At 31.9% G+C, this 26,262-nt stretch overlaps 4 protein-coding genes across 4 annotated transcripts; 2 read left to right on the top strand and 2 right to left on the bottom strand.

Moving 5' to 3' along the window:
• Positions 1-1,743: 1,743 nt before the first annotated feature.
• On the top strand, positions 1,744-6,084 carry LOC110618696 (linoleate 13S-lipoxygenase 2-1, chloroplastic). The gene is made up of 9 exons (XM_021761911.2): positions 1,744-2,160; positions 2,842-3,116; positions 3,213-3,450; positions 3,526-3,849; positions 3,940-4,025; positions 4,204-4,314; positions 4,397-4,698; positions 4,790-5,056; positions 5,142-6,084. Exons 1-9 carry the CDS (start codon positions 1,809-1,811, stop codon positions 5,899-5,901), a joined length of 2,715 nt encoding a protein of 904 aa, XP_021617603.1. The 5' UTR covers positions 1,744-1,808; the 3' UTR covers positions 5,902-6,084.
• Positions 6,085-7,605: 1,521 nt separating this feature from the next.
• LOC110619545 (linoleate 13S-lipoxygenase 2-1, chloroplastic-like) lies at positions 7,606-8,115 on the top strand. Its single transcript, XM_021763057.1, has 2 exons — positions 7,606-7,661; positions 7,704-8,115. Exons 1-2 carry the CDS (start codon positions 7,606-7,608, stop codon positions 8,113-8,115), a joined length of 468 nt encoding a protein of 155 aa, XP_021618749.1.
• Positions 8,116-9,126: 1,011 nt separating this feature from the next.
• Positions 9,127-13,186, bottom strand: LOC110619741 (O-fucosyltransferase 20). The gene is made up of 6 exons (XM_021763288.2): positions 12,208-13,186; positions 11,569-11,737; positions 10,832-10,921; positions 10,341-10,624; positions 9,971-10,229; positions 9,127-9,783 (listed from the first exon to the last, which is right to left on the bottom strand). The coding sequence occupies exons 1-6, from the start codon at positions 12,960-12,962 to the stop codon at positions 9,547-9,549; spliced, it is 1,794 nt and encodes a 597-aa protein (XP_021618980.1). The 5' UTR covers positions 12,963-13,186; the 3' UTR covers positions 9,127-9,546.
• Positions 13,187-20,235: 7,049 nt separating this feature from the next.
• Positions 20,236-26,149, bottom strand: LOC110619828 (beta-glucosidase 24). Its single transcript, XM_021763392.2, has 21 exons — positions 26,074-26,149; positions 25,866-25,943; positions 25,686-25,773; positions 25,275-25,530; positions 24,788-24,903; positions 24,458-24,675; positions 24,138-24,272; positions 23,937-24,045; positions 23,597-23,864; positions 23,380-23,449; positions 22,654-22,712; positions 22,477-22,552; positions 22,293-22,370; positions 22,089-22,176; positions 21,690-21,945; positions 21,484-21,599; positions 21,187-21,404; positions 21,048-21,082; positions 20,872-20,974; positions 20,699-20,789; positions 20,236-20,611 (listed from the first exon to the last, which is right to left on the bottom strand). The coding sequence occupies exons 1-21, from the start codon at positions 26,132-26,134 to the stop codon at positions 20,416-20,418; spliced, it is 2,715 nt and encodes a 904-aa protein (XP_021619084.2). The 5' UTR covers positions 26,135-26,149; the 3' UTR covers positions 20,236-20,415.
• Between the last annotated feature and the right edge of the window lie 113 nt (positions 26,150-26,262).

The following is a 26,262-nucleotide window of genomic DNA, read 5'->3' as shown; positions in this document are numbered from 1 at the left end:
ACCCATCCCTTATCACGTAATTGAATTGTTGTGCACCTAATTATTTCCCAACGTGATTCAACCTTTATGCATTATGCATCATGTCATCTACTCTCTCCATCTCTTTTTTTAATGTTCCGTTTCAAATTTTTATATAAAAAACAATAATTTTAGTTGTTTGAATGACATAAATAATTCACAATTTATCATGAAAATAACAATAAATTTTGAATATTGCTATTATAAATTATGAATTACACACATGAGATAAATGTTAATATTGTTAAATTAAATAAATTTATACTCATTAATTATGTAAATTTTAATAATTTACCATAAATTTAATGAAATGAGATATGTGTGTTACATTTGTTAAGCCTCTTGTAATATAATATACTTGATTAGTTCAAAAACTATAATTTAATGGCTAGCATTTTAAATTTGGATAAAATTAAAGAAAATATTTATTTATATAATTTTTTTTGTTATCAGTTTATATGTCAAAATAAATGAAATTATATATAATTAATTAATGACTGAAAAATTATGTGGATACGTATTTTTTATTTTTTATTTCATCTAACAAATTTTATAATAAATGTGTATTTATACCATTAAAAACCTTAAAATAAATGTGTACATTGGGAAGTGAAACCAAATAATATCATTGCCATCCGCTTGATGAAGTTTCTATTTTAAGGACCGAAAGTCATTGGTTAGTTAGGATGCTTCGGCGGACCATTACTATCAATATCTTTTATTATTATTATTATTATTATTATTAATTTATTATATTCCTTCCTTCCTTCCCTAAAACAGGCTTTCTATTTTAACATAAAATTAATATAATTAAAATAATAATTTTTATTTTAATATAAATTATATATATAATTCACAGATGCCATTTTATTAAAGTTATATACATATGAGGGATGTATTAGAAAAAATATTAAATAAGTTTTATTATTTTTTTTATTGAAGGAAGGGAGCAGCAGAGATGATAGGTGGCTTAATAAATTAGGGTATGGGGCCTATACACCACAAAAACTGATCACATTCATATACAGACATTAATTTTATTTTGGTCTAACTGACAATCTATATACATATAGAAATATTTCAGTTTAATTAATTATTGCAGAAGTTTTTGAGATTATAAATACATAAAATAAATAATTATCTATGTTTATCTATTAATAAAATTATCTTATTTTAAATAATTTTTTATTTCTTAAATTTACTAGTAAATTAATTATTATTTATAGTTTGTTATATCTATTTTTTTATTAAATATTTTAAGTAATTATTTTTTTTATTAAATATGCCTAGCTAGCTAGGATTTATAATTTTTTTTATAAGTTTAGCATATATTAAATTAAAAAATTAAAAAAAAAACTTATGTAAAGCGGAACTAGAAAAGATCTTTAAAATATAATCTAACTTTATATAGGAGAAAAGAATTATTTAGATTTTTTTTTCTAAGTTTTTTTAAAATAATTTATTTAAAAAAAATTAAACACCTCGAAGACTTAATCGAATGATGGATTGGAGTGGCATGATTTCAACATGTCCTGATTTGAGAGAACAATAAAATTTGGGTAGCTGTAGATTAAATACAAAAAAATAAAAATATTTTAATAATAGAACTCAAGAAACATACAAAAATACACGTTTATCACAATATCTAAATTCTAGACATGACCCACTTCTTCATTCTCTTTAAATTCATGCATCTCTTCCTCAGTTTTTCCAGCCATAGCCAAAGCTTCAGTGTGCTCTCTTCTCCATCATCATCATCATCATCGAGCTCTTCATCAATCTGAGCAAAAATGTTAAGCTCTCAGATTCAGAAGCTAAATTCAACGAAACCCTTTTCTCTTTTGCCACCAAAACCTTCACTTTCTAGCCATGGAAACACTTTCTTTCCTACTAACTATAAGCAGAAGAAATGTCTCCCAAAGAGAAACCCAAGCCTTAGCGTGCGAGCTAGCATCATTGGTAAGGCTATTTCAGCCATTAAGCATCACACTGAAGCTGTTTCAGTGACGGCAACTGTTACTGTTAAAGTAACAGTTGGTGGACTTATCTCTAGTATTGGTGTTACAAAACCTCTTGATGAGCTTACAGATGCCATTGGTAAAAGTCTCCTTTTGGAACTTGTTAGCGCAGAGCTTGATCACAGTAAGTATATTATTTATTTATTTATTATCTTTTTTTGTGGGCATTCTTAATAATAAGACGTTGGCTAATTCAATAGAAAAAACCAAATTTATGAAAATTTTTACGATACAACTACTTATATATTGATGTGAATTATTAATTTTAATAAATTTTATTTAAATTTCACTATAACTAATAATCAATATTTGATTATTGTATATATAAAAGTCAGATATTGAATTATATCTAAATAAAATTTTCAGATATTGAATGTCAATGCAATGTGTATAAAAATTTAAAATTTTAATGGTAAAAATTTCAATTTTAAATCTTGATTTTAAATTAAAGGACTTTTTTTTTATTTACACTAAAATATATATATCTGTTCAACCAATAATTGGTAAATCATTAAAATAACAATGAATCTTATTAGTCTTAAAAAAAAAAAAAACTTACTACACTATATAGTGGGTCCTATTATTAAATATAATTTCTTGATTTTTGATTACTTGAATGCATAAAATGATTTATATGTAAAATTATAATTAAATGAATTAAAAATTCGGAGATAATAAATTTAAAATAAAATGTAAAATTATGCAGTTGGACTTTTTTGTCCAATCAGCATAGAATTTTTTTTTTTCCCTGAAAATATTAGAAGTGAAGAAGTATGGATATCTCACAAGGTTTATTCATGAACAGAAACGGGGCTGGAAAAGGATACGATAAAGGCTTTTGCTCATATTCATCTAGGAAGCCATAAGCCTGGAGAGGTGAAGTTAGAAGCAAATTTCAATGTTCCATCTGGATTTGGTGAGGTTGGAGCCATCCTGATAGAGAACGAACATCACAAGGAAGTGTTCATAGAGAGCATAGTTCTTGAAGGATTTCCTCAGGGTCCTGTTACTGTTTCTTGTAATTCATGGGCTCATTCCAAATATGATAATCCCAATAAGAGAATTTTCTTCACTAATAAGGTCTTATATTCTTCTCCTTCTACTTCTTCCTTGATTAGTTTCCATCATAATTTTATAGACTCCTTTAATTTGTCATTTTCTCATCTTGTAAACCAGTCATACTTACCAGCCGACACACCAGATGGATTGAAGAGGTTAAGAGAAGGGGAGTTGGAAAGTCTACGAGGAAATGGGCAAGGAGAGAGAAAGTCATTTGAGAGGATTTACGACTACGATGTATATAATGATCTTGGAGATCCAGATTCCAAAGAAGACCTTGCTAGGCCTGTTCTTGGCGGCAAAGAACATCCATATCCCAGACGTTGTAGAACAGGACGTCCTCGCACTGAAACAGGTATCCAAAATTCTATACGCCAAAGAATTAGAATTGCAGTTTCACTTGAGAATTCTGACATGTTATCCATTGCAGATCCATTAACTGAAACAAGAAGTGGTGATTTTTATGTTCCAAGGGATGAGTCTTTTGCTGAGGTGAAGCAAGCTTCATTTGGTATAAATACAGCAAAATCTCTGTTGCATGCCTTGGTGCCCACAATAGAGACTGCAATTATTGATGACAAGCTTGGATTCCCGTACTTTACTGCCATAGACCAGCTATTTAACGAAGGAATTGAACTGCCCAAAGACGTGGAAAAACCTTGGTATCTTCAGACACTGTTACCAAGAACTGTTAAAGCTGTTAATGAAACTGGAAAAGAAATCTTGCGCTTTGAAACTCCTGAATTGTTTGACAGTATGGCTTGCTTTCATCTCTTCCTTAAATTAGTCATATTTGTGTGAACATAAATATCATATCATTTCTTAAATGAATTTTCTCTTGTAGGGGACAAATTTTCTTGGTTCAGAGATGAAGAATTTTCTCGTCAAACTCTTGCCGGCCTCAATCCTTATGGCATAGAGTTGGTTACGGTAAGACTAAGTGTTCTAATAGCTAATGGTAAATTATATAATACATCCGTGCATTATGTATATATGAGGGCTTGGAAAATTATTCAATACAGTGGAGTATCACGTGGCACGATGTTATTGACGAGGAAACACATACACTGGGAGTAGTCAATAATTTGTGAATTTTTCTCCCCAACAGGAATGGCCTCTGACGAGCAAACTCGACCCTAAAATCTATGGTCCTGCTGAATCAGCGATCACAAAGGAAATAGTCGAAAAAGAAATAGGAGGATTCATGACGGTTGAAGAGGTAAATATAATAACAATACTTCATAAAAAAAAGATGAAATGGAATTTTTTTACTCAGTCCTCTAAACTTGGTGCTTTTATAGGCTTTCGAGAAGAAGAGGCTATTTATATTGGATTACCATGATATTCTATTACCATATGTGGCCAAAGTAAGAGAGCTTGAAGGCACCACATTATATGGTTCCAGGACTCTGTTCTTCCTTGTGAATGATAGTGCGTTGATGCCTGTTGCTATTGAACTCACTCGCCCACAAATCGGTGACAGGCCACAATGGAAAACAGTGTTTACACCAGGCCACGATGCCACTAGCTGCTGGCTATGGAGGATGGCTAAAGCACATGCCATTGCTCATGACTCAGGCATCCACCAACTTGTTTCTCACTGGTAATTACTATACAGGTTTTTAAAGTGATGAAACGCCAAATAATTCAACACAAAAGCTTGGCATTTACAGTCATGAACCTTTTTTTTCCAGGCTGAGGACACATTGCTGTGTAGAGCCATACATAATTGCAGCTAATAGACAACTCAGTGAAATGCATCCCATCTATAGACTTCTAAATCCTCATTTCAGATACACAATGGAAATTAATGCTCTTGCTCGATCAAAGCTCATCAATGCTGGTGGAATTATTGAAAGCACTTTCTCTCCTGGCAAGTACTCCATCGAGCTCAGCTCTGTTGCTTATGACAAGCTCTGGCGCTTTGATACAGAAGCATTACCAGCTGACTTGATCAGCAGGTACTCATCATTTAATTGTTCAATAATTTGTTTATGTTCCCTTAGAGGCAACGAAGTCCTAATTGAGTTGATCGTTTATTTTCAGGGGAATGGCAGTTGAGGATCCTACAGCAAAGCATGGACTGAAGCTAGCAATTGAAGACTACCCATTCGCCAATGATGGTCTGGTGCTCTGGGATGCAATAAAGCAATGGGTTACTGATTATGTGAACCACTACTATCCAGAAGCCAGCCAAGTCAAATCTGACAGCGAACTTCAAGCATGGTGGGAAGAAGTTAGAACTAAAGGCCATGAAGACAAGAAGGATGAAACATGGTGGCCTGTCCTGAATACCAAACAAGACTTGATCCAAGTTTTGGCTACCATAATTTGGACAACTTCAGGTCATCACGCAGCTGTGAACTTCGGCCAATATGTGTTTGCTGGGTACTTCCCCAACAGGCCAACAATTGCTAGAAACAACATGCCAACTGAGGATCCAGCAGAGGAGGACTTCGAACTCTTCTTAAAGAAACCAGAAAAAGCACTGCTACAATTGTTCCCTTCACAGCAGCAAGCAACTAAAGTTATGGCTATTTTGGATGTTTTATCAAGCCATTCACCTGATGAGGAGTACATTGGAGACACTTGGGAACCATCTTGGGTAGCAGATCCTGTCATTAAGACTGCCTATGAAAGGTTCAATGCAAGACTGAAGGAGCTTGAAGCTACTATTGATGAAAGGAATAATGATTTGAAGAACACAAATAGAGCTGGAGCTGGAGTTGTTCCCTATGAACTCTTGAAGCCATTCTCTGAATCTGGGGTTACAGGAAAGGGTGTTCCAAATAGCATTTCAATCTGAGTTGCTTTTATTGAACAACAATAATCGATAATTAGTTATGCTTTTGAAAAATGTGTGTTGTTAAGCTCCATATTCTATGAAATTTGGCTTGTTCCCTGAAATAAACTCATCTGTTATAGCATTCTGCTTGGGAAAGTTGATGTTGCTCATCAATTAATAAAAGAAAAAATGTTGTGCATGAAACTGTGTGATACTATAAATATATTCAATATACATACATCCTAATCTATGTCCAGATCCAAGCTTGCTCGGTGGCCGACTCTTCTAGCCCACTACCGCTGCCGCTGAATAGCTCCTACTGCAATGATATTGTCACTGGTGAGTCCTTTGAGCCTCCCTCCTTTTTCTGCAGCAGTAAATCAGGGAAAATGCGAGGCAAACAATCTTTTTGGATAAGCCACTCGAGTTCAGCTTCTCAGAACTGACGAATTTATGGCTTCCTACCTTGTGAACCAAATTAAATCTGAGTCGGGAGTCTTGAAATCCTCTAGCCATAGCAACGGAGGCCTGCGTAAAGAAGATTTTCAGTGAAGATATTATCCAGTTGACTTTAACTTTTGGTCTCCATGTTTATATTTATCAATTCTTGGTCTTTTGAAACATTGAGCTCCCGCGAATCTCTTCTCTTGCCATTTGCTTCAGCCGAAGGGTGCTACTAGCTTCTTTCACAGGGATTGAGAATTGGAAGAGAAAATTTGTGTTTCTGAAATCAAAAAATTAGTTCAGTTCTTCTTTATGCACCCATCATTAACGAATTTTAGCATGAACACTTAAATTCTTGATCCGTCTAAATTAGAAATACCACCATCAATTTTAAAAATGTCTTTATTACCCATCTTAAATTAATAAACTATACTTGAATATTTAAATTTTAGCATAATTAATTATCGGTCCCTATATTTTTAAAATCATATATTTAAATCTCTCTATAGTCAATTTGTCCTTATCTATTATAATTTAAATATTTTGATCCTTATTTTTCATTTGAAAAAACACTTAAATCTCCATTAACTTTTGTTAATAATATCTTATTTAACTAATTTTTAATATTTTTTCTTTAATTTTCATTCATTAAAATATTTCAATATTTATAACTTTAAAACTTTCATAAAATACTTATAATTTAACTTATTTTTAATGGTATCAAGTCCCCCTTTAAATATGTTGTAAACTTTTATAAAAAGTATTTTAGTAAGTAATTATACTTTCAAAAAAAGTTTGATTATCAACTAGGTTTGAAATAATACCTACAATAAATAAAAAAAACTATAATTTTAGACAGATTAAATATGAAATGATTTAATAATTTAATTTTAAAAATATAAAAACTAATTTGTTAATTATGCTAAAATTCAGGAATCAAAATATAGTTTATATAATATAAAATTTTCGTCTACATTGAAAAGAATTTAAGTGTTTACAAGGGTATTTTGGAATTACAGATTGAGGGATCTCCAGTTTAGGCGATTGATTATACGGGGATTTAAATGGTCGATTTTAAAAATATAGGGACCGATATGTTAATTACATAAAAATTTAAAGACTAAAATATAATTTATCCAATGATTAAAATGTTGATTTTGAAGCTAAACAAGTCCTTGAAAATTGAGGGATTTATAGGCTTTGGAGCAGAAGAGTCTATTTATATTAGATTACCATGATATTCTATTACCATATGTGGCCAAAGCAAGGAAGCTTGAAGACATGACATTATATGGTTACAGGACTTTGTTCTTCCTTGTGAATGATAGCACATTGAGGCCTGTGCTATTGAGGTAATCTTTTACTTGGTTTAATTTCAGGGGATTGGCAGTTGAGGATCCAACAGCAAAGCATGGCCTAAAGCTAGCAATCAAAGGCTACCCATATGCCAATGATAGTCTGCTTATTTGGGATGCAATTAAACAATGGTTTACTGAATATGTGAACCACTACTATCCAAAAGTAGAGAAGGTGAAATCTGACAGGGAACTTCAAGCATGGTGGGAAGAAGTTAGAACCAAAGGCCATGGTGACAAGAAGGATGAACCATGGTGGCCTGTCCTGAACACCCAGGAGGACTTGATCCAAGTTTCAACTACCATAATTTTGGTATCTTCTGGTCATCATGCAGCTGCGAACTTTGGCCAATATGCATACTGTGGTTACTTCCCCAACAGGCTACAATTGCTAGAAAAAATATGCCAACCGAGATCCAACAGAAGAGGACTTTGAACTCTTCTTGAAGAAACCAGAAAAAATGCGCTCGAAATATGCGTTATAAACTTCCACGATATACGGAAGTTGGTTTGTACCAATAATATAAACTTGTGTGCTTGAAATATGTGTCATTAAGTTCCATGATCAATGGAACTTGGTTTGTATCAATAAAATAAACTTGTGTGTGGTAGCATTCTACTTAAGAGATTAGAGGAAGTCTGAATTAACTTAGAGTCAACCGTTCAAACCGAAAAAAAAAATAATCTAATTAAATTAATTTAAAATTTTAATTCGATTTGTTACTCATTTGGATTTGATTTTTATTTCTAAAAATTTCAATTATTTTAATTTGATTTAATTAGAAAAAAATCGATGGAATCGAACTTATTATTAATAATAATATATTATTTTTAATGAAATTAAGATTAAACTATAATTAAAATTGAAATATTTTAGTTAAATTTTAAAATATTAAAAATAAGAGATAAAAAATAAAAAATCTATGAAAAACGCCCAACCGATTAAACTAAACCGAATTAAAATCAAATCAAACTGATTCGATTCAAATTAGTTTCTGCACAAAATCAATTTAGTTCAGTTTTCACTGTTCAATTCGATTTTGAATCGAACCAACCGAATGTTAACCTAATCCTTGTGCAACTCATCTGTTAATAAAATAATTTTCAAAAGTTGTGATGAAATTATGTGATATTATAAACATATTCAATATTCATACCTAGTATTTTACATGTAAGGCAGCACTTATCTATGTTCTGAACAAATTACTATTTAAATCCATAAAATAAATTAAACTCACCATAAATTATTTAAATATGGTGTCAACCAGCCGCGGCTGCGCTTCAGAAATGGTGCTTCTCAAAACCATCATTGCCTGGAATACTAACAATGTATCACATTTTCAAAACAGTTCATGGGATTGAGAAAATGTTTCAGATGAAGCAATCTGTTGCTTTCTCATATCTCTGTTGGCAATCTTTTGCAGTTGAGCATATGGAGGCAAGGGTGTGACAGAATTCTAATAAAATATGAGTGGAAATTATTTATTTTACATATACACGTATGGATCTGTGGTGGTTTTAGTACAAAGAATGAATTGGGTAACAAGAACAATCTATCCTGAATAGGAAAAAATGACTCCGTATTACATATCATTCTTCTATAAATATACCTATATTACCTCTCATGTACACTACATACATACAAGTAGGGAGAATAAGGATGAATGATGAGTTTACTTGCAAGGAAAGCAAACCTGCCGGGGCTGCGATTCAAAAATGGTGCTCCTCAAAACCATCATTGCCTGCAATACTGAAAATGTATCACATTTTTGAAACAGCTCATGGGATTTCATCGATGAAATGTCAAGTTTCAGATGAAGCAATCTGTTGCATTCTCATCTCTTTGTTGGCAATCTTTGGCATTTGATCACTTGGAGGTATGAGTATGTGAATCCTTGCACATACATTCAGGAACTGGATACTTTGTCACATCTCTTCCAGCTTTGTTATTCCTCAGTTCTGGTTGCCCCAACGAGTCACTGTGCAAGTCTTTTATGATTCTATTGAACTCTGGTTCAGGGAGAGAGGACTTGAGAAAAAAAGGAAGCATGTGTCTTTTGTTAGGGGTGATATATTTCTTGTGCCCTGCGTATGCTCGTTGTCCCTGTATCAAGAACAAACTTCTGTTTAGGTAAAGCATCTTTTGCACTTCATGAAACAACATACTAATTAGGTAATATAGGTTGTAGCTATCCTCATATATTAATGTAACAGTTATGAAGTTGGTCGCATGTGAGGTCGAGTTTATATTAGATGCCATCGGTAGCAAATATGGTGATAGTGAGCTGTACCTGGATTGCATGACCCATATTTCCGCCATGAGACGCCATGAAAACATCACTCTTTTCTGAGACTATATAATCAATGGCAGCCATCAAGGAAGCCTTGTTTGCAACTGGTTCTAGTTCACCAGGCAAGGCCAGATCTTCCTTGTTGTAGAAATGAGGAAATTCATCGGTTAATGGCAACAAAGCTTCTTTACCACCAAGTGGCTGCCCTCCAGCCCAATATATTCTTGCATCTTTTGGAGCTCCAAGAGCTTTAAGCAGCCTAAAAAATTAACACCACATAAAAAGAATGCAAAACTATTAGAAATCCATTACATGGAGAAGGGTAGATAGGGGCAATAATGGTTTCTAACACTTGGTATTGTATTCTAACCTTGTCACCTCCAAGGCATTCAGGGGGCAGAGGCCTGCAAGTTTTCTCTCATGGTAAGTCATATTTGATCTTCCGGTGAGAAGTTCAGGCCTTTGTTTTCTCTCATTGTTGATCATCTCATCGTATTCGGGACTCAAACCAGGAAGGCACCCTGTCCTCACCCATACATCCTTCTCCATCCGTAGATGAAGAGCGAGGTATGGTCCCTTGCTCCGCATCCTCTCTGCAAGTCTGTTTCCAAGCTCCACAATCGATGGAGCAAACCTCAATGCATGGAATGCCACCTGAAGACAAATAAATAAGAAATCAGAGGCTGCTATATTCAGAATTCTAAATTTGGAAGAATGAAATTTGATGAAAAATAGGTTAAAGAAAGATGGATTTTCTCAACACACTTTGCTCAGATGATGAAGTTTAATAATCCAAATTAAGCTATTCAGTCAGTAAACTGAAAGTGAAATGGAAAATGCAAAACAGAAATCCTACAATACCTTGCAACGAAGTTTCTGAAGATCAGAAGGAAGATCTTTAGAGAGCCTTGAATCCAAACCGCGCAAAAGCAAAACCCCTTCCCGATTAAGCTGTAGAAACAGAGTGAATTAAGTGTAAGATGAACTGGGTCAATTGGTGTCCACTGGTGTGTTTTGTCTTTTGCCAAGTGATAAGAATATGCATACATGGATAATCAGCGATGCCTTGAATTAGTCATTCCCTTAAAAATACTATCCAACAACTAAAACTTATACAATAGTAATATGAAATTAAGGAATCACCATGGACGGCTAAAAGAAAATAGGACCCAACAAATTAAGAAATTTTTACAAATTTCAACATCCAGAGAATTTATTGGTGATATGTTGCTGCAACTACCAGAACCCAATATTGTCAAAGCCAAAAGCAAAGCAAAATCCAAAAAGCACACATTCATGCTACTCTAACAAACTGTGGGCCATTTTTGCCCGAGTACAAACTAACAGCTGGTGCCTTATCTATCCTTTTGGTCTTTCTCTTTATTCCATTTACCAAATCAATGTGTCTTACTCCCAAACAACCAAGAAGTAATTACTCCAAATAACAAACTGAGCAACAATTCTAAAGTAGCAAGCAATAGAAAGAAGCTAAAGCAATTATTCAAGCACAAATTCAGCAAAAGTTCCAAAAGTAGAAAGCAACTTGAAGAAGTTACATCAGTTACTCTAAAGTTGCAAATTTCAGCAAGAATTCTTACTCGCTTGAGATAGCGAGCACGGATCCATTGAGGGGATACATGTAGAGGAGTTCGTCTTTCCACCACTGGCCTTGTCATTATATGTGTTGATGGCAATGATGAAACTATCCTCACATCTTTAGCTAGAACTCCCTTGAAATGCTCCAGGTCAAATATATCAGAAAATTCACTGCATTCACCATTTAGAACAAAAAATACCAATTTCAATCTTCTCTGCAAAGCAAGACCACAGCATAAACCATTTATAGATAGAACAAGGAAGACAGCACAGTTTCCATCAAAGCAGGAAACTTTCATATTCAAAACTGAATCAAAATGGCCTAAACAACAAACCAAGAACAATATCGCTGAAAACATAAAATTTATTTATTCTATGATTGAACAAAACAGCCCAGACTAGCAAAGAAAAGAAATCACTTTTATTTCCTAGAAAGAGCTTATTAAAACTCAGCTCCTCAGTTTTCCTTTCCTTTTTCGCCTAAATGACAATAAAAGTAAATTGAAAACAAATTTTAGCAACAAATTGTCTTTGGTAAAACACATAAAAGCGACACATGGGTTGAGCAAAAGAAGATTTTTTTTTTTCAGAAGAAAATGGAGATATTAGCTCATAATATTATACCCAGCTAGTTTTCTTACCTTTCGTCTCCCCATATGACATTGACTTGCAGGATAGGAACAACCAAAGCAGCACCAAGGATCCTTGCAATCACCACAGCATCCACAATTTGATTCCTTTGCTGATTCATACCACCAGAAACTACAACTAGTAAATACTTCCTTCTATCCTTCACTATCACCTCACTTCCTCTCCTATACTCCGAACTGAAGTCCAAACATGGCTTATAACCCAATCCATCAGGCTGCATCCAGAACTCACTCTCCTTTCCATCCCCATCTGATTTTCCATATCCATTTGATAGTAGGGGCTTAGATTGAACAATAATCTTCAAAGGCTCGTCTTCGGCAGCGCTTTCACCGCTTTTTTCACTGCTTGAAGCCAAAGCTACTACAGATTTTTGTCCCATACCATTAACAGGTCCAGGCTCTTTATTTTTTTGGCCATTTGAAGGGACAACAAGCTGCGATCTTGAGTACCCATTTGGGAATGAGTTCCCCTGAGTTTGACTTGTGAGACATGGGTATGGATAGAAAGGAACTAAAGGATCAAGATCGAACCATAACTTGAGCATACCAAGAAAACCAAAGAGAAAGAGACCAAAGAACCAAACTCTTGGGCTCTTATATGAACTCCAACTTAAGAACCTGTTCCTTGATGGTTTTTTTGGTGAGAGAAGCAGAGTCTGCAGCGAAGAAGAAGATAAACTGTTGATTACTTCTGATGGAACAGAAATATAAGAAACTTTCTTAGCATTGTGCTTTGGTTTTGCCATCAAACTAAGAACTATCTTGCTTCTGTCAAGAGAAAGAGAGGCCTTCTGAGCTTTCTTGATGGGGAGATGAATAATGCCTTATTACAGGCACATAGACGGAGAGAGAAGAATTAAAAAGAGAGAGAATGGGCGGCGGGACGCGAAGTCTCAGAGCTGAAAGCCTCCCTATACGCGTTGTTGGAAGTGGAATGGAAAATGGAGACGAAGTGTGATTTGGACAAAGTTTTGAAGGCATTATTTAAAGAAAGTGGCTTTGAAGTTACTATCTAAGTAGGATTTTGATAATGGAAAATATTAATGTTGTTAAGCGCAAGATTAGACGAGGTCAATTATTTTTTCTCCAAAAATTATTGCAAACTAATTATGAAATAAAATAGAATAAAATAAAATAATTATTATTTAATTCATTTAATATAAAAACTGATGATATGATATTTAGAAAATAAGGCTTACAAAGGGTTACGTGGACTTAGAAAAAAGCTTTTTCCTGTGAGGAGGGTGTCTTTCCTTTTATCCTATCTTTTCAGTGGCGTGTTACCATCTTTCTGCTATAGGATCACTTTTTCTGTTGTATGGGTTCGTACGTATAGATAATGCACTGACCTTTCCTGTGTTAGGCGGCCATTTAATAGTTTTTTGGCGCGCGAGCAGATAGGATTGTGAAGTGACTGGGCTTGTTGTCCTTTTTTCTTATGACATGGTTGGAGATAAAGAAACCGAATCCAGTGAAGGTCCGGTCTCAGGGCCAGATGGACTGGACCGATCTGACTGGAGGGTCTAGTAGGAGTCCAGTCTCGAAGCTGAGCGGGGTGAATCAGATTCAGTTGGAAAGTTCAGGGCCTTTAAGTCGCGGACCGTCCTGATGGGTCAAGCTAGGGGCCGAAAAAAAAAATCATGCGGTTATCAAAAACTAACTAATTAATTTCTAAATTTTAAAAAAATATATTGCAATATCTCCATGGTTTTTTTTAATCTAGCTAATAATAGTTGCTGATTTGATTGCAAATAGAAATATTTAATCTACTTTCTCAAAAGAAAAAAAAAAAGAATTTGTATATAATTTGGGTTCTTAATAATTTTTTTTTAAAAAAAAAAATTCAAAAACCACTAAAATTTAAAAAATTAAAAAATAATAAAAGATGAGAGAGGTTGAGTGCAGCTTTAGGCATACACTTGGAGAATGGGCGTTGTCCTGTTGTGGAAAAGCCATCCATGTGAGCTGCCGCAATTCCTCAGTTCCAGTCTGTCATGTCGTTTTTGTTCCTCAATGATTTCTTCAGTTGCCAGCTGTCATCCACTATGTGTCCATGCTGGCATCTTCGCTCACGTGGACGATAGTGACCTCTCTGATTTTGCCATGTGGACGTATCATTGACTTTCTTCTTTAGCACAGTTTGGATGGGGCCAGTGAAGAATTGTTTAGTCCTAGGTATAGGGACAGTGCAGCTTATCTTCCATATGGCAAACAAGTTGCTAATGCTAACTATGTCTAGTTTTTATTTTATTGGAATTTATTTTAATTAAATTAGAGCTTAGTGGGTTGAGATAATAATTTATTTACTTTAAAATTTATTCAAATAATTATGATTAAGTCCTTCTTGACAAACCATCAATAGAAATAAATTGGAGCAATGCTGACATGGCAAGATAAGTGGGTCCTTCAACCCACTTACTTGCTTGTCATTCAAGTGATATTTAAGGGTTGATTAATCACAATAATGACACATGGGAAAGATATGGGCAATTATATAGCCATCATAATAATCTTAAATTCATTTCTTAAGCAAGCCAAACAAACCCTTAAGCTACGAAAATGTTTGTTGTTTAGAGTCCCCAATAAGCTATCTCACTAAGTCTGTGACTCACAGCTGTTAATTACCAGTTTGAGAGAGGATTCATTGGTCTGTCATTTTCAAAATGGTTCGACAAAAATGATAAAAGTTCACTAGTTTTTTCAGTCATGACAGATGTGGGGCCAGGACCCTTTTCTTTATTTTTTTTACCCTGTTTTTTCAACTATACATTATAATAACTCTAAGGAAAATATTATTTCAAAAAAAGGGGAAATATAAATGCAACTCTGTTGGACCGTCAAATTAAAAAAATGCATTTTTCTATGAATAAGGGAGTTACTGAATAATTTTCTTGGAAGAATAGAGAGGAAGAGAAAGGAAACGTAGGGATGTGTTGTGTTCAAAGTTGCCAACTAACCAATGGGTGGCTTTTGAAGTCAAATATTCTTTAGTCATATAAGAAAGTGATTGCTTTTCTACCATTTTCTATTTGTTTAATAGAACACCTGATAATGATGCCCATTAAGCACCTTCTTTAAGAAACTTCTTTCAATTTCTCCATTTTCAATATTTAAAAAAAAAAAACAAAAAATTTATGCCATTGAACAATATTTTTTTACTAGAGCATGCATGCTTAGCACATAGAAATAGCTAGGTCTTATTAATTATATATAGTAGCATGTGAATGAAAGCATCCTCCCAATGGCTCAACTCAACAACTTAGATAATTTTTTTTAATGCCAAAATTATATTTACGTGCATTGATAGTCTATGCAAGTGCCTTTAAAATTTATTGATGGTGATTCAACTTCATCACCCTCCAATCCCTAATCTAAGATTAAAAATAAAAAATTAATAAACATTTTAAAAATAATAAAGAAAAAAAGAAGTCAACAAAAATTTGTTTGTTATGAAAACTATAATATAATGTGAGATTTTGAGATTATGACCAGATCATATATTTATATGGAGGATGTTCAAAAGTTAACATCATGGGTTGCAATGGCTTTCTAGCTAATAATAATATTTAATAATTTTGTGTTGGCCTATCAATTTTTAATTTACTTTATCTTTAATTCAACTATAAAACCTTTCTTTTCTTCTTATTTTGTTGGTTATATGTTTTTTATTATTTAAAAGAATTTATAGCAAAAGGAAAAAAATATAATTAATAATATTGTGAAATTAGAAATAATGAGAATTGATCAAAGTTGGCATAACAACTTCAATTATAATATTATTTGAGGCATAGTTGTTTAATTAGGCAATTTATTGGTTAGATTAATATTAGCTAACAACCATAGCTTAACAACTTGATAATTATAATTAAATTAATAATTATAATTTCTTAGGTGAGAGTAGGTCTAATAGCTGGCCATTTTCTCTTCATACACTTAGCCAATATGTTCAAGGAATAATAAGATTAGTTGGTTTTGCATCATCAAAACTAACTAACAACTAAAAATTCAATGATTTTTTTTCACCTTCTATAGACTTTGAAAAAAATTATTTATTATTATTATTTTTGGAATTCAGCAATATAAAGGAAAGATTGAGCTATACAAGAATTGTTTGTCAAGCAATAGAAAAAAAATATGCATTGAACCAATTAATTGTGATCTTGATTAGGTTAAAAGTCAAGCTTTTCTTGGCACTAAACACTCTCTTTCATAATTATTATCAAGAAATAGGTGTTAGGTACCACATTATTTTCTCAAGAAACAAACAAAAACCAAGAAAGATCATTTTTTGATTGAGAATATATAACACATATATATAGCAATTGGGTTGGTTAGGATTGTGATTAGGAGTTGAACCACCATGCTTAATTTCTTTAACAAACAAATTGAGATAAGAAATAAAAATTGGAAAGAAAGATGAATTCTATAGTTTAATTCCGAATTATTACCATAAAAATTAGCTTGAGTATGAGTGAAGAAAGTGTTTGTGCAGCCGTTGTTTCTATGCAATTTTCAATTGTAATTATGTAGAGCATTTAGGCCATGAACAGTATCATCATGTGATCATCAAGATACTCTGATGAGTTCTGCCACTTAAATTCTAGAAAATGCTGGTCAAGATCTAGTTTCTGAAAATTCCCATGAAATTTTTTACTGGTAAGAAATTAAAAAAAAAGAAAAAAAAGAAACTGTGATCTATGTCAAGTGAATTATTAAAAACCCTAATAATTTCCTGTTTTTAGACATGCAAATGAACCACAAGTTCCTGGATAGAGAAGAGAGGCCAATCATGATTAAATTCCCAATCATGGGACAGAAAATTATTTTGTTTATAATGAGAAGAAGAGGGAAAAAAAAACATGAAATGGGTCAGTTTTCTTTTTTTATTTTGGCACTTTTGGATACACAAGGCTCCACTGTCATAAATGACCATTGCAATTGGCAACTGCCTCTTAGGACTTCCCCCTTATTCCTTTATGGTCAAGGGCAATTTAATTGTGTTTGTCAAGTTAAAGGGTCCCTAAAATTTTGGACCCTCCATGAAGCAATTGCACCTTCTTTTGCTTGTATTTATAATTGGTACTGCAGCTTACGTAATTTGATGGAAGCTTGTGTCGCATTGAGGAAGCAATGCAAATAAAGGTCCATGTTCCTTTTCATGTGAGTATTATTTCTTCTCCATGTGCATTTATGTTCTCTTATTTTCACATCACTAAATTCACCGATAAAATTAGGTGAAGATAAAATACATGCGAAAATCATAATATATAAATTTAAATTCAATTATAATATTGAAATAAACGCACAATATTAGAAATATACGCATTCATATTTGCAATGTTAGGAAAACAAGAAAATATAATAGATACAAAAAATTTAATATAGTTGAACAGTAAGATTTATGTTCATATATAGACAAAATAGAGATAAAATTCTAGTGCGATAAAAAAAAGTGTAATACAATCTTTCAGAACTCTAATTCTAAAATAATATTACCTGCAATCTCATATAATATACGATATAAAAAATATAATTATTGGCCTTCTCTGCTACCAATATATTTCTATTATATATATATATATATATATATATATATATATATAATTTTCAGTATTGAAATTCATCTTAAACCATATTAAATTTACTCTAAACTACACAAATCTGTCTATTTGTTTATGCTCCAAGCCTTTTCTTGCTCTTGGGTGTGGCTTAAACTTAAAAATTGTGATGTATGGTGCATTGTTTGAAATTTGTGGCCATTGGATGAGTAACTTGGTAATTCTTGTGATGTAATTTCTAAAAGGACATAGGAATCCTTTGGTGCTCTGTCATTGCAGGATGATTGATAGTTAAGGATATGTTTTGATGTCAAAGTAATTAAAGTTGAGTATTGATGAAGAAAGTAGTTTGGTTAGAAACAAACATTCATTTCCTAATAGAGAGAACAAAATGGGGGGGGGGGGGGGAAACAAACAAAAAAAAAAAAAAAAAAGAAATTGTACAGCTATTCCAGTAATCAAAATTTAGCAGAGGGCTACCCAGGTCCCCCACTCCCCTAACACTGGCAAAAAATGACAAAGCTCATTTGGGCTAAATTATTTAAATGATTGAACCAGTGCCCCCCCCCAAAAAAAATAGGGAAAAAAAAGGAGAAAGGACTGAATATGTTGTGGATAATCTTGCATATGGCAGAGCAGGCCTAAGGTATGCTCTGTTTTCTGGATGGATTCCAATATACCATAAATTATTTCGTTTTCAATTATGAGTTTTTTTTTTAAATTTATTAATGAATAATATAATTATGGAATTTTTTTTGTTAATAATGAATTGGACCATCTAGTAATGAGTTGGCATTCATACAAGATATGTATACATATAGAGAGAGTTTGAAAAGGACAACTCTATTCTTTACGAAAGCGAATTGTTTATTTTCAGGCAATAAGTCAATTTACTAAGGAATGAGAATTCCTACAGTTTTCATTTTTAGCTAAGTCGTTTATTGTGTTTTTATTTTTTTTCAAAAGAAATTCTCTTGGAGCTCTGCTGAGAAACACAAGAATGATGCAAATAAATAATTTGAATAGACTTGTTTTGATTTGACAAAGCTAAAGCTGCATGTTATGAGTCTTCTCTCATGTGAGTATTGTCTCTCCTCCATGTGCATTTATTATTATTATTTTTCACTTATTAATTTCTGGTATTTTTCACTTTCAAATCTCACCTTGAAATTATTAATGATTTTGGTTGAAGTTTAGAGGGACTAAATCGAAATTGAAACTAAATAGTTTTTCGATTTTAATATAATTTGATTCCAGTTCATTTTCAATTTTATTTAGATATGGTAATTGAATTGTTGGGTTTTTGTTAATTAAATTGAATAAAATTGATTTTGATGTTTCAATTCCAAATTAGATGGACCGGTCAGATTCTGAAATGGACCGATCAGATTCTGAATCGAATCAATCCTGTCTACCTTCTTTTCCCACAAATATTATGGTCCAAAAACCATATATGTCTCTGTTAGCTATGTCAGGTCATATTCAGGAAATTGACTAATCTTCTCTTATTCTTCTTTTTATGTTCATGTATTTACCAGCAAACGAAATCCAAACAGAAAAAAAAAAAGAATATTATTTTATTTATTTTTCAATCAATTAAGTTTCATATATAATAATTCACAGCTTGAGTGTGCTTGAAGAGATCAGATTTCAGCTACCTCCACAAATCAATTAATTATAATTGTTATATAATTGTAAAAAAAAAAATGATAACATCTTATTCTTATCCACAAGCAATATTGTACAGGAAAACCATTAATTAATGGCAAAGATCTATTTTAGCCGTTACCCATGTGATTTTCTGAAATTCTATGGTCAATTCTGATAATCGAAATAAATAAATTATTATTATTTTTTTTTTAAAAAAAAGCAAGATTTAAGCTTTGAAGATCTCTAGGATTGTTTTAAACAGTCATAGAAAGCAGAAATAATAAAAATAAATAAAATAAAAAGTAGAGAGATCAAAAAAATTAATTATCTATTTTGAAGTTGATCTAAAAAGTGGTTAATTATATATATGGATAAGCTAAAAGGTTGTATTAAATTAAAATCCCAGTTGTGATCAGGAACCACAAGGCTCTGCATGGATTTGATTAATGGCAATCATGCATGGAGTGGAAAATATTCTGTGCTGAGGCAATGTACAGAAATTGATAGAATTATATGGAAGTTTTATTGGAGTTGTCAAGGCAATGTGGGATGCTGGATGAATAATTTGAGGAAGAAGATAAGTAGGGTAGATTAATAATAATGAGGAACCAAACAGAAATTGCTTTGAATTGAGGAAGCAAGACCCATTATTTTTCATGTGAGTGCTGTCTCATCAGATCACCATGTGCATTGTTTTAGCTTTCTCTCAATTCGTCATCTCTTATGCTTTCTGGGGTTGGCAATTTTTTCCATTATTACATAGTTAAAAGAAAAAGAGAAGAATTGTCATATAATGGCATAAAAATTGAAAGATGAAATTCCATTTATTCATTCTAAAAAAAGCATAACAATTAACCACATCATACAGACATAGTAATGTTTATTTAGACAGCTACATGTCTTTGCCATGACAATTGAAAAACTCCAGATGGTTTCATTTTAACTGACGATGCCATCTTTAATCCCTAAATAAATGAGATAAACCATCATCCTAAATTTGCTGATTGCCTGAGGTCTTGTTTTTCAGGAATTCCATGAACCAATTAGCTGATTGCTTGACGTCTCTTGCTCGGTTATTTTCGTAATCTACGTGGACCAAACCGAATCTAGACCTATAACCAATATTCCATTCAAAGTTGTCTGCATATGACCAAGCAAAGTAACCTTTCACACTAACATTATACTCCCTGCCAAAAAACCAATTAATCATCATTAGGCAAAATGATTATCTGATAAACTTGTAGTTTAATTAATGTCTCAGAGATTGGACTCACTTGATGGATCGAAGTACATTCTTAAGATGGTCTTGATAATATTTTTTCCTCAAATGATCGTCAAGCCCTTGCTTATAGTGTTCATCAACCCCTGAATGTATCAAACCATTATGAACATGTTATTATAGGTAGCATTCTTGTAATTGGTAATAAGAATGCTTAATATTCCTTACCATTCTCAGTAATATAAATAGTTGGATTTTTGTATGTATCTTTGGTGTAATTCAAAAGATATCGAAGACCTTTCGGATAGATATAAAACCAGGGTGAGTAAGCCTGCAGATTTATTTCAATGTTATATATCTTCTCATGATTTTTCATTTTGTCAAACTTTTTTTTTCACACTTACCTTTTCGCCAATAGGTTCACCATTTTGGCCCAAATCTGTGAGAAAAAGAAGAATGAAAATTGAACATGCAAGTTATTTATCAAGAAGTAAATTTCTTATCATTTAATTGAATGGGGAAGTGATATAAAAGTGAACTCACGAGTTTGATGAACATGGTGATCGGTTGAATATGTAGGTTTATGTGGATCAACAACAGCATTTCCTTTTGCATAGTTTGCAGCATAGTAGTTTAACCCAAGAAAATCATATGATCCTTTGAGCAATTTAGATTCTTTGGACTTGAATTTTGGCAATCTATCTCCCACCAAAATTCGCATGCTTCTTGGATATTGACCATAGGTTATAGGATCCATAAACCTAAAAGATACATATTAATTTTAGGCTTACATTAATATATTATTATAAAGGTTAATTAAGAGCAATCAAGAAAACTCACCAGCCAAACATGAAATCAAGAGCTGTTTTGGCTGCTTCTTTGTCATCTATGCTATTAGAGTATGGCTCAAACCACATAGAATTCAGTGCCATCCCAATCATGCCATTTTGTGTTGCCTATATATATATATATATAGTCAAACGTGAGAAAAATCAAATAATAATTAATATATATATATATTGTTTCAATACAATATTTATACATACCTTGTATTTTCTTCTATATAAATCAACAGCAGCTGCATGAGCACGGAGTAGATTATGGGAAACTATATAAGGTTCAGTTCCTGAATTTCCTTCAGAACATGCTCGATTCACCCATTCTGAACATCGGCCAGGGGCATGGACGCCTAAATCATAGCCAAATGACGCCAGAGACCATGGTTCATTTATAGTAATCCAATACTTTACTTTTTCACCAAAACTTTCGAAGCAAAGATTTGCAAAATCACGAAAGTCATCTCTGTATATTTAATATAATAACTAATAAGATGTTCTCTTAATTCTTATATGCTATACTTGTACAATTCAAGTATGCATAAAAAATTAATTCTAGAGGATTGAATTGAATCTCGTATGAGAAATCCATGGAAATTATGCACTTACACAATTTCAGAATTTAAAAAGCCGCCATACTTATCTTCTAGAGCTTGAGGAGTATCCCAATGAAAAATAGTTACGTAAGGCACCATTTCTGTATTTCCATGCAAAAGAAATAAGAATTATAATTTCAAACATTTTTTGTCGAACTATAGTTCCAAACATGGGGAATATCATTGTCGATAAACTAGATCAAGATTGTGAAGCCACCTTTTTTTATAATTTCATCTATAAGATTTTTGTAAAATTCAATTCCTTGCTCATTCACTCCTTCACGTACTCTGCCACCTAAAAATTTAACATATGAAATATAAATATGTAATATTACAAAATTAATATACATTTATTGTACAACCTATAAATATCGTAGCTCAAATTTTGGTAATATACTTACTAGGTATCACTCGTGACCATGAAATTGAGAATCTGAAAGCTCCAAATCCCATTTCTTTCATTCTTTGAATATCTTCCTGTAATATATTACTTTCAACGTTTATGTTTATTATTTGTACCAATAATAAATACTAATATAAATATTTCAAGAAAAAAAAAAGATTGTTTGATTCAATACCTTGTAGAAATTATAAAAATCAATTGCTACATCTCCATTCTTACCATCTTCTATTTTCTCTGCAAGGTTTTATAGAAATAATTAATAACATATATTTTTGTAACTTCAATAATTAACACAGACACATTAAGTATTCATGTTGTTTATGAATCATAGTAAAAAAAGAATTAATATTTCATGTTGAATAACTTAATTTTGGTTAAAATTAAATAACACACAGAGGAAGATATACATAAAGTGAATAATATTGATGCGGAGTAATTAGTTTTGAAAAAATTTGGACTAGACTTAAGTGATAAAAAAATGACTTAATTTTCATTTATGTCGGTTAGAGGCCCACCATAGTTTTACGGAAAGAGAATTTTGAAACAGACGACTTTCAGAAATGCGACGAAGGATAGTAGGTTTTGTCACAAAGTTTGAGACTAAATTCTATGCTTTAGGAAATTAATTTTACATTTTAATTATTTTTAAATTTTTTTTATAAATTTTTGTATTAATATTTTTTTCTCGTATAAATAGTAATTTTCTATTTTAAAAAATTTTAAAAAAATTTAAAAAATTTAAAAAAATTTTGATTTCTAACTTTTTAAATTTTATTTTAATCAAACGATATTTATTAAAACTCCTATAAATCACCCTGTTTCAAATATACATTAATCAATGATTGTTATACTTCATCTTATGAATGAAGGAAAAATTCAATATGTAGATAGAAAGAAAAACCTGGAAAATCACGAGTGAATGTGTCCCATGTTGAAGGTCCTCTGCATTTTGTGTTTGCTTCACCTTCGATCTGAATTTATTACCATAAACGAGTTTAGGCTATTTAAAAATGCTTGGTATGGATAGTGTCCACATCTCGTTAGTAGAATAGTGTGTATATATGTATATTGCTATAATTCTTGAAGGCTCGCAGCATCGAAGAAAGGACAAATTATACCTGATAAGCAGAAGTAGCTGTCCCAAAAGTAAAGTTAACCGGGAATAAATTATGATTGAAAGTTTTATTCTCTGGTTCCACAGGAGGAAGGATAAAAAGTCCTTTGAGGAATTTCTCAAACCAAATCGCTGATTCCTTGAGATGTCTTCTTAGGTTATCATCATAGTCTACATAGATCAAACCAAATCTTGAAGAGTAACCTTCACTCCATTCAAAATTATCTAAATATGACCAAGCAAAGTAGCCTTCGACTTTAACTTTATATTCACTGTCAAAACCAATTAATCATCATTAGGTAAAAGATTGTCTAATAAATTTGTAATATTAATATTGGACTTACTTGATAGATCTGAGTACATTCCAAAGATGGGTTTGATAATATTCTTTCCTCACACGATCCTTAAGGGCTTGTTCCAGGGTTAACGTTTTATTATTGGGCTCATCAACCCCTACATGTATAGAACATACATGAGGAAATTATCAAACCATAATGAACATGAAATTAGGTGGCATTATCATAATTACTTAATAATTGCCTTACCATTTTCGGTAACATAAATAATTGGATCTCTGTATTCATCTTTGATATAGTTCAAAAGATATCGAATGCCTTTCGGATAAACATACATCCAATGTGAGTAACCCTGCAAATTTATTCTATACGTTACCTCTGTGTCTATTTTAATTAAAGATTTTTCTTCATGTGTATACCAACCTTTATTTCGCTAATGGGTTTACCATTTTGATCAATAGCTGTGAAGAAAGAAAATGAAAATTGAACACATTATTCATCGAGACAGATATACAATTCATATCATCATTTGATATTTGAATGGGAAAATGATATAAAGATGAACTCACCAATTTGAATAACATGATGATCAGTTGAATATCTAGGTCTACTTGGATCAATGATAGCATTTCCTTTCGCAAAAGTTGCAGTGTAGTAGTTTAACCCAATAAAATCATATGATCCTTTGAGCAATCTAGATTCATTACTCATGAATTTTGGCAATCTATTTCCAACTAAAGTTTGCATACTTCTTGGGTATTGACCATAAGTTATTGGATCCATAAACCTAGAAGTTATAAATTTATATTAATATAAGGATTCATCATCATTATTAATATTATTGTAAATGCTAACTAGAATCAACTTGGAAGAAAAAAAAAAAAAAAAAAAAAACTCACCAGCCTAACATGAAATCAAGGGCTCTTCTGGCTGCCTGTTTATCAACTGCGCTATTGGAGTATGGCTCAAACCACATTGAGTTTAGTGTTATCCCAATCTTACCACCTTGTGATTCCTACACAATCAATGTAATGAGATCAGTATGAGATGAGTAACTCTTATATTTCTCATACTCATAAATATTTCAAATAAAGAAAATAAATATTATCATTTTCTAATAAATATAGATAAATAGGTTTTATAAATACATTTTTTACTAGGTTTTCATTTAATTTTGATTAAATGAGTCAACTAGATATAATTAATACAAAAATTTAAATTAGGTAAAATATAATTAATGAAATAAAGTAAATAAAAAAAATTTAATTTTTTATCATTAAGTCAGAAAAACTTTTTTTTTTTTACGAAAATGAGTTAAATGTTTGTATTTATTTAATAGTTTAGTCTAACTATATATATATATTTATATTGTAATTTTGTTTGTACCTGATACTTTTTCTTATATAAATCAACAGCCGTTGCATGGGCAAGGAGTAAATTATGGGAAACTATATAAGGTTCAGTGGCTGAGTCACCACCAGAGCATGCTCGATTCACCCAATCCGAGCATCGGCCAGGGGCATGGTCTCCTGAATCATATGCAAATGATGCCAAAGACCATGGTTCATTTATAGTAATCCAATACTTCACTCTATCGCCAAAAGTTTTGAAGCAAAAATCCGCATAATCATAAAAATCATCCCTGTGTATTTAATATAATATTTAATAAAATATCCTCTTAGTTATAAAGTGTTATATATATATGTACAATATAAGTGTCAAAAGAAACTAATCTAAGAGTTTTGGACTGAATCTCCAATATTATATAAATGTGAGATATGAAAATTATATACTTACACAATTTCAGAACTTAGAAAGCCACCATATTTATCTTCAAGAGCTTGAGGAGTATCCCAGTGAAAAATAGTTGCATAGGGCACCATTCCTGTATATCAGAATAAATAATTAAGGATTATATATAATTCTGAAACAGATTATTGTCCGAACCTAAATAAGCTTGTAATATATTATCATTACCGTTTCTTTTGATTTCATCTATAAGATTGTTGTAAAATTCAATTCCTTGCTCATTTACTCCATCACGTATTCTCCCACCTAAACATTGAATATTTAGAAACATAAATATATAATATAACAAAATCACTATACATTTTGAGCACAATCCTTTAAGTATCAATTAAGCCAATATTAAACTTTAAGGCTTAAGCTGTGGTAATGTACTTACTGGGTATTATTCTAGACCATGAAATTGAAAATCTGAAAGCTTTGTAACCCATTTCCTTCATTCTTTGAATATCTTCCTGCAACATTAATTTTATCATTTTTATTTTTTTATTTGTTCTTAAAAAGAACTGGAATTAATATAAATATTTTCAGAAAAAAATTATTTATTTTATACCTTGTAACGATTATA

This window comes from Manihot esculenta, chromosome 7, assembly GCF_001659605.2.
Source record: "Manihot esculenta cultivar AM560-2 chromosome 7, M.esculenta_v8, whole genome shotgun sequence".
Taxonomy (NCBI): domain Eukaryota; kingdom Viridiplantae; phylum Streptophyta; class Magnoliopsida; order Malpighiales; family Euphorbiaceae; genus Manihot; species Manihot esculenta.
This window is presented reverse-complemented; position numbering and strand designations above follow the sequence as displayed.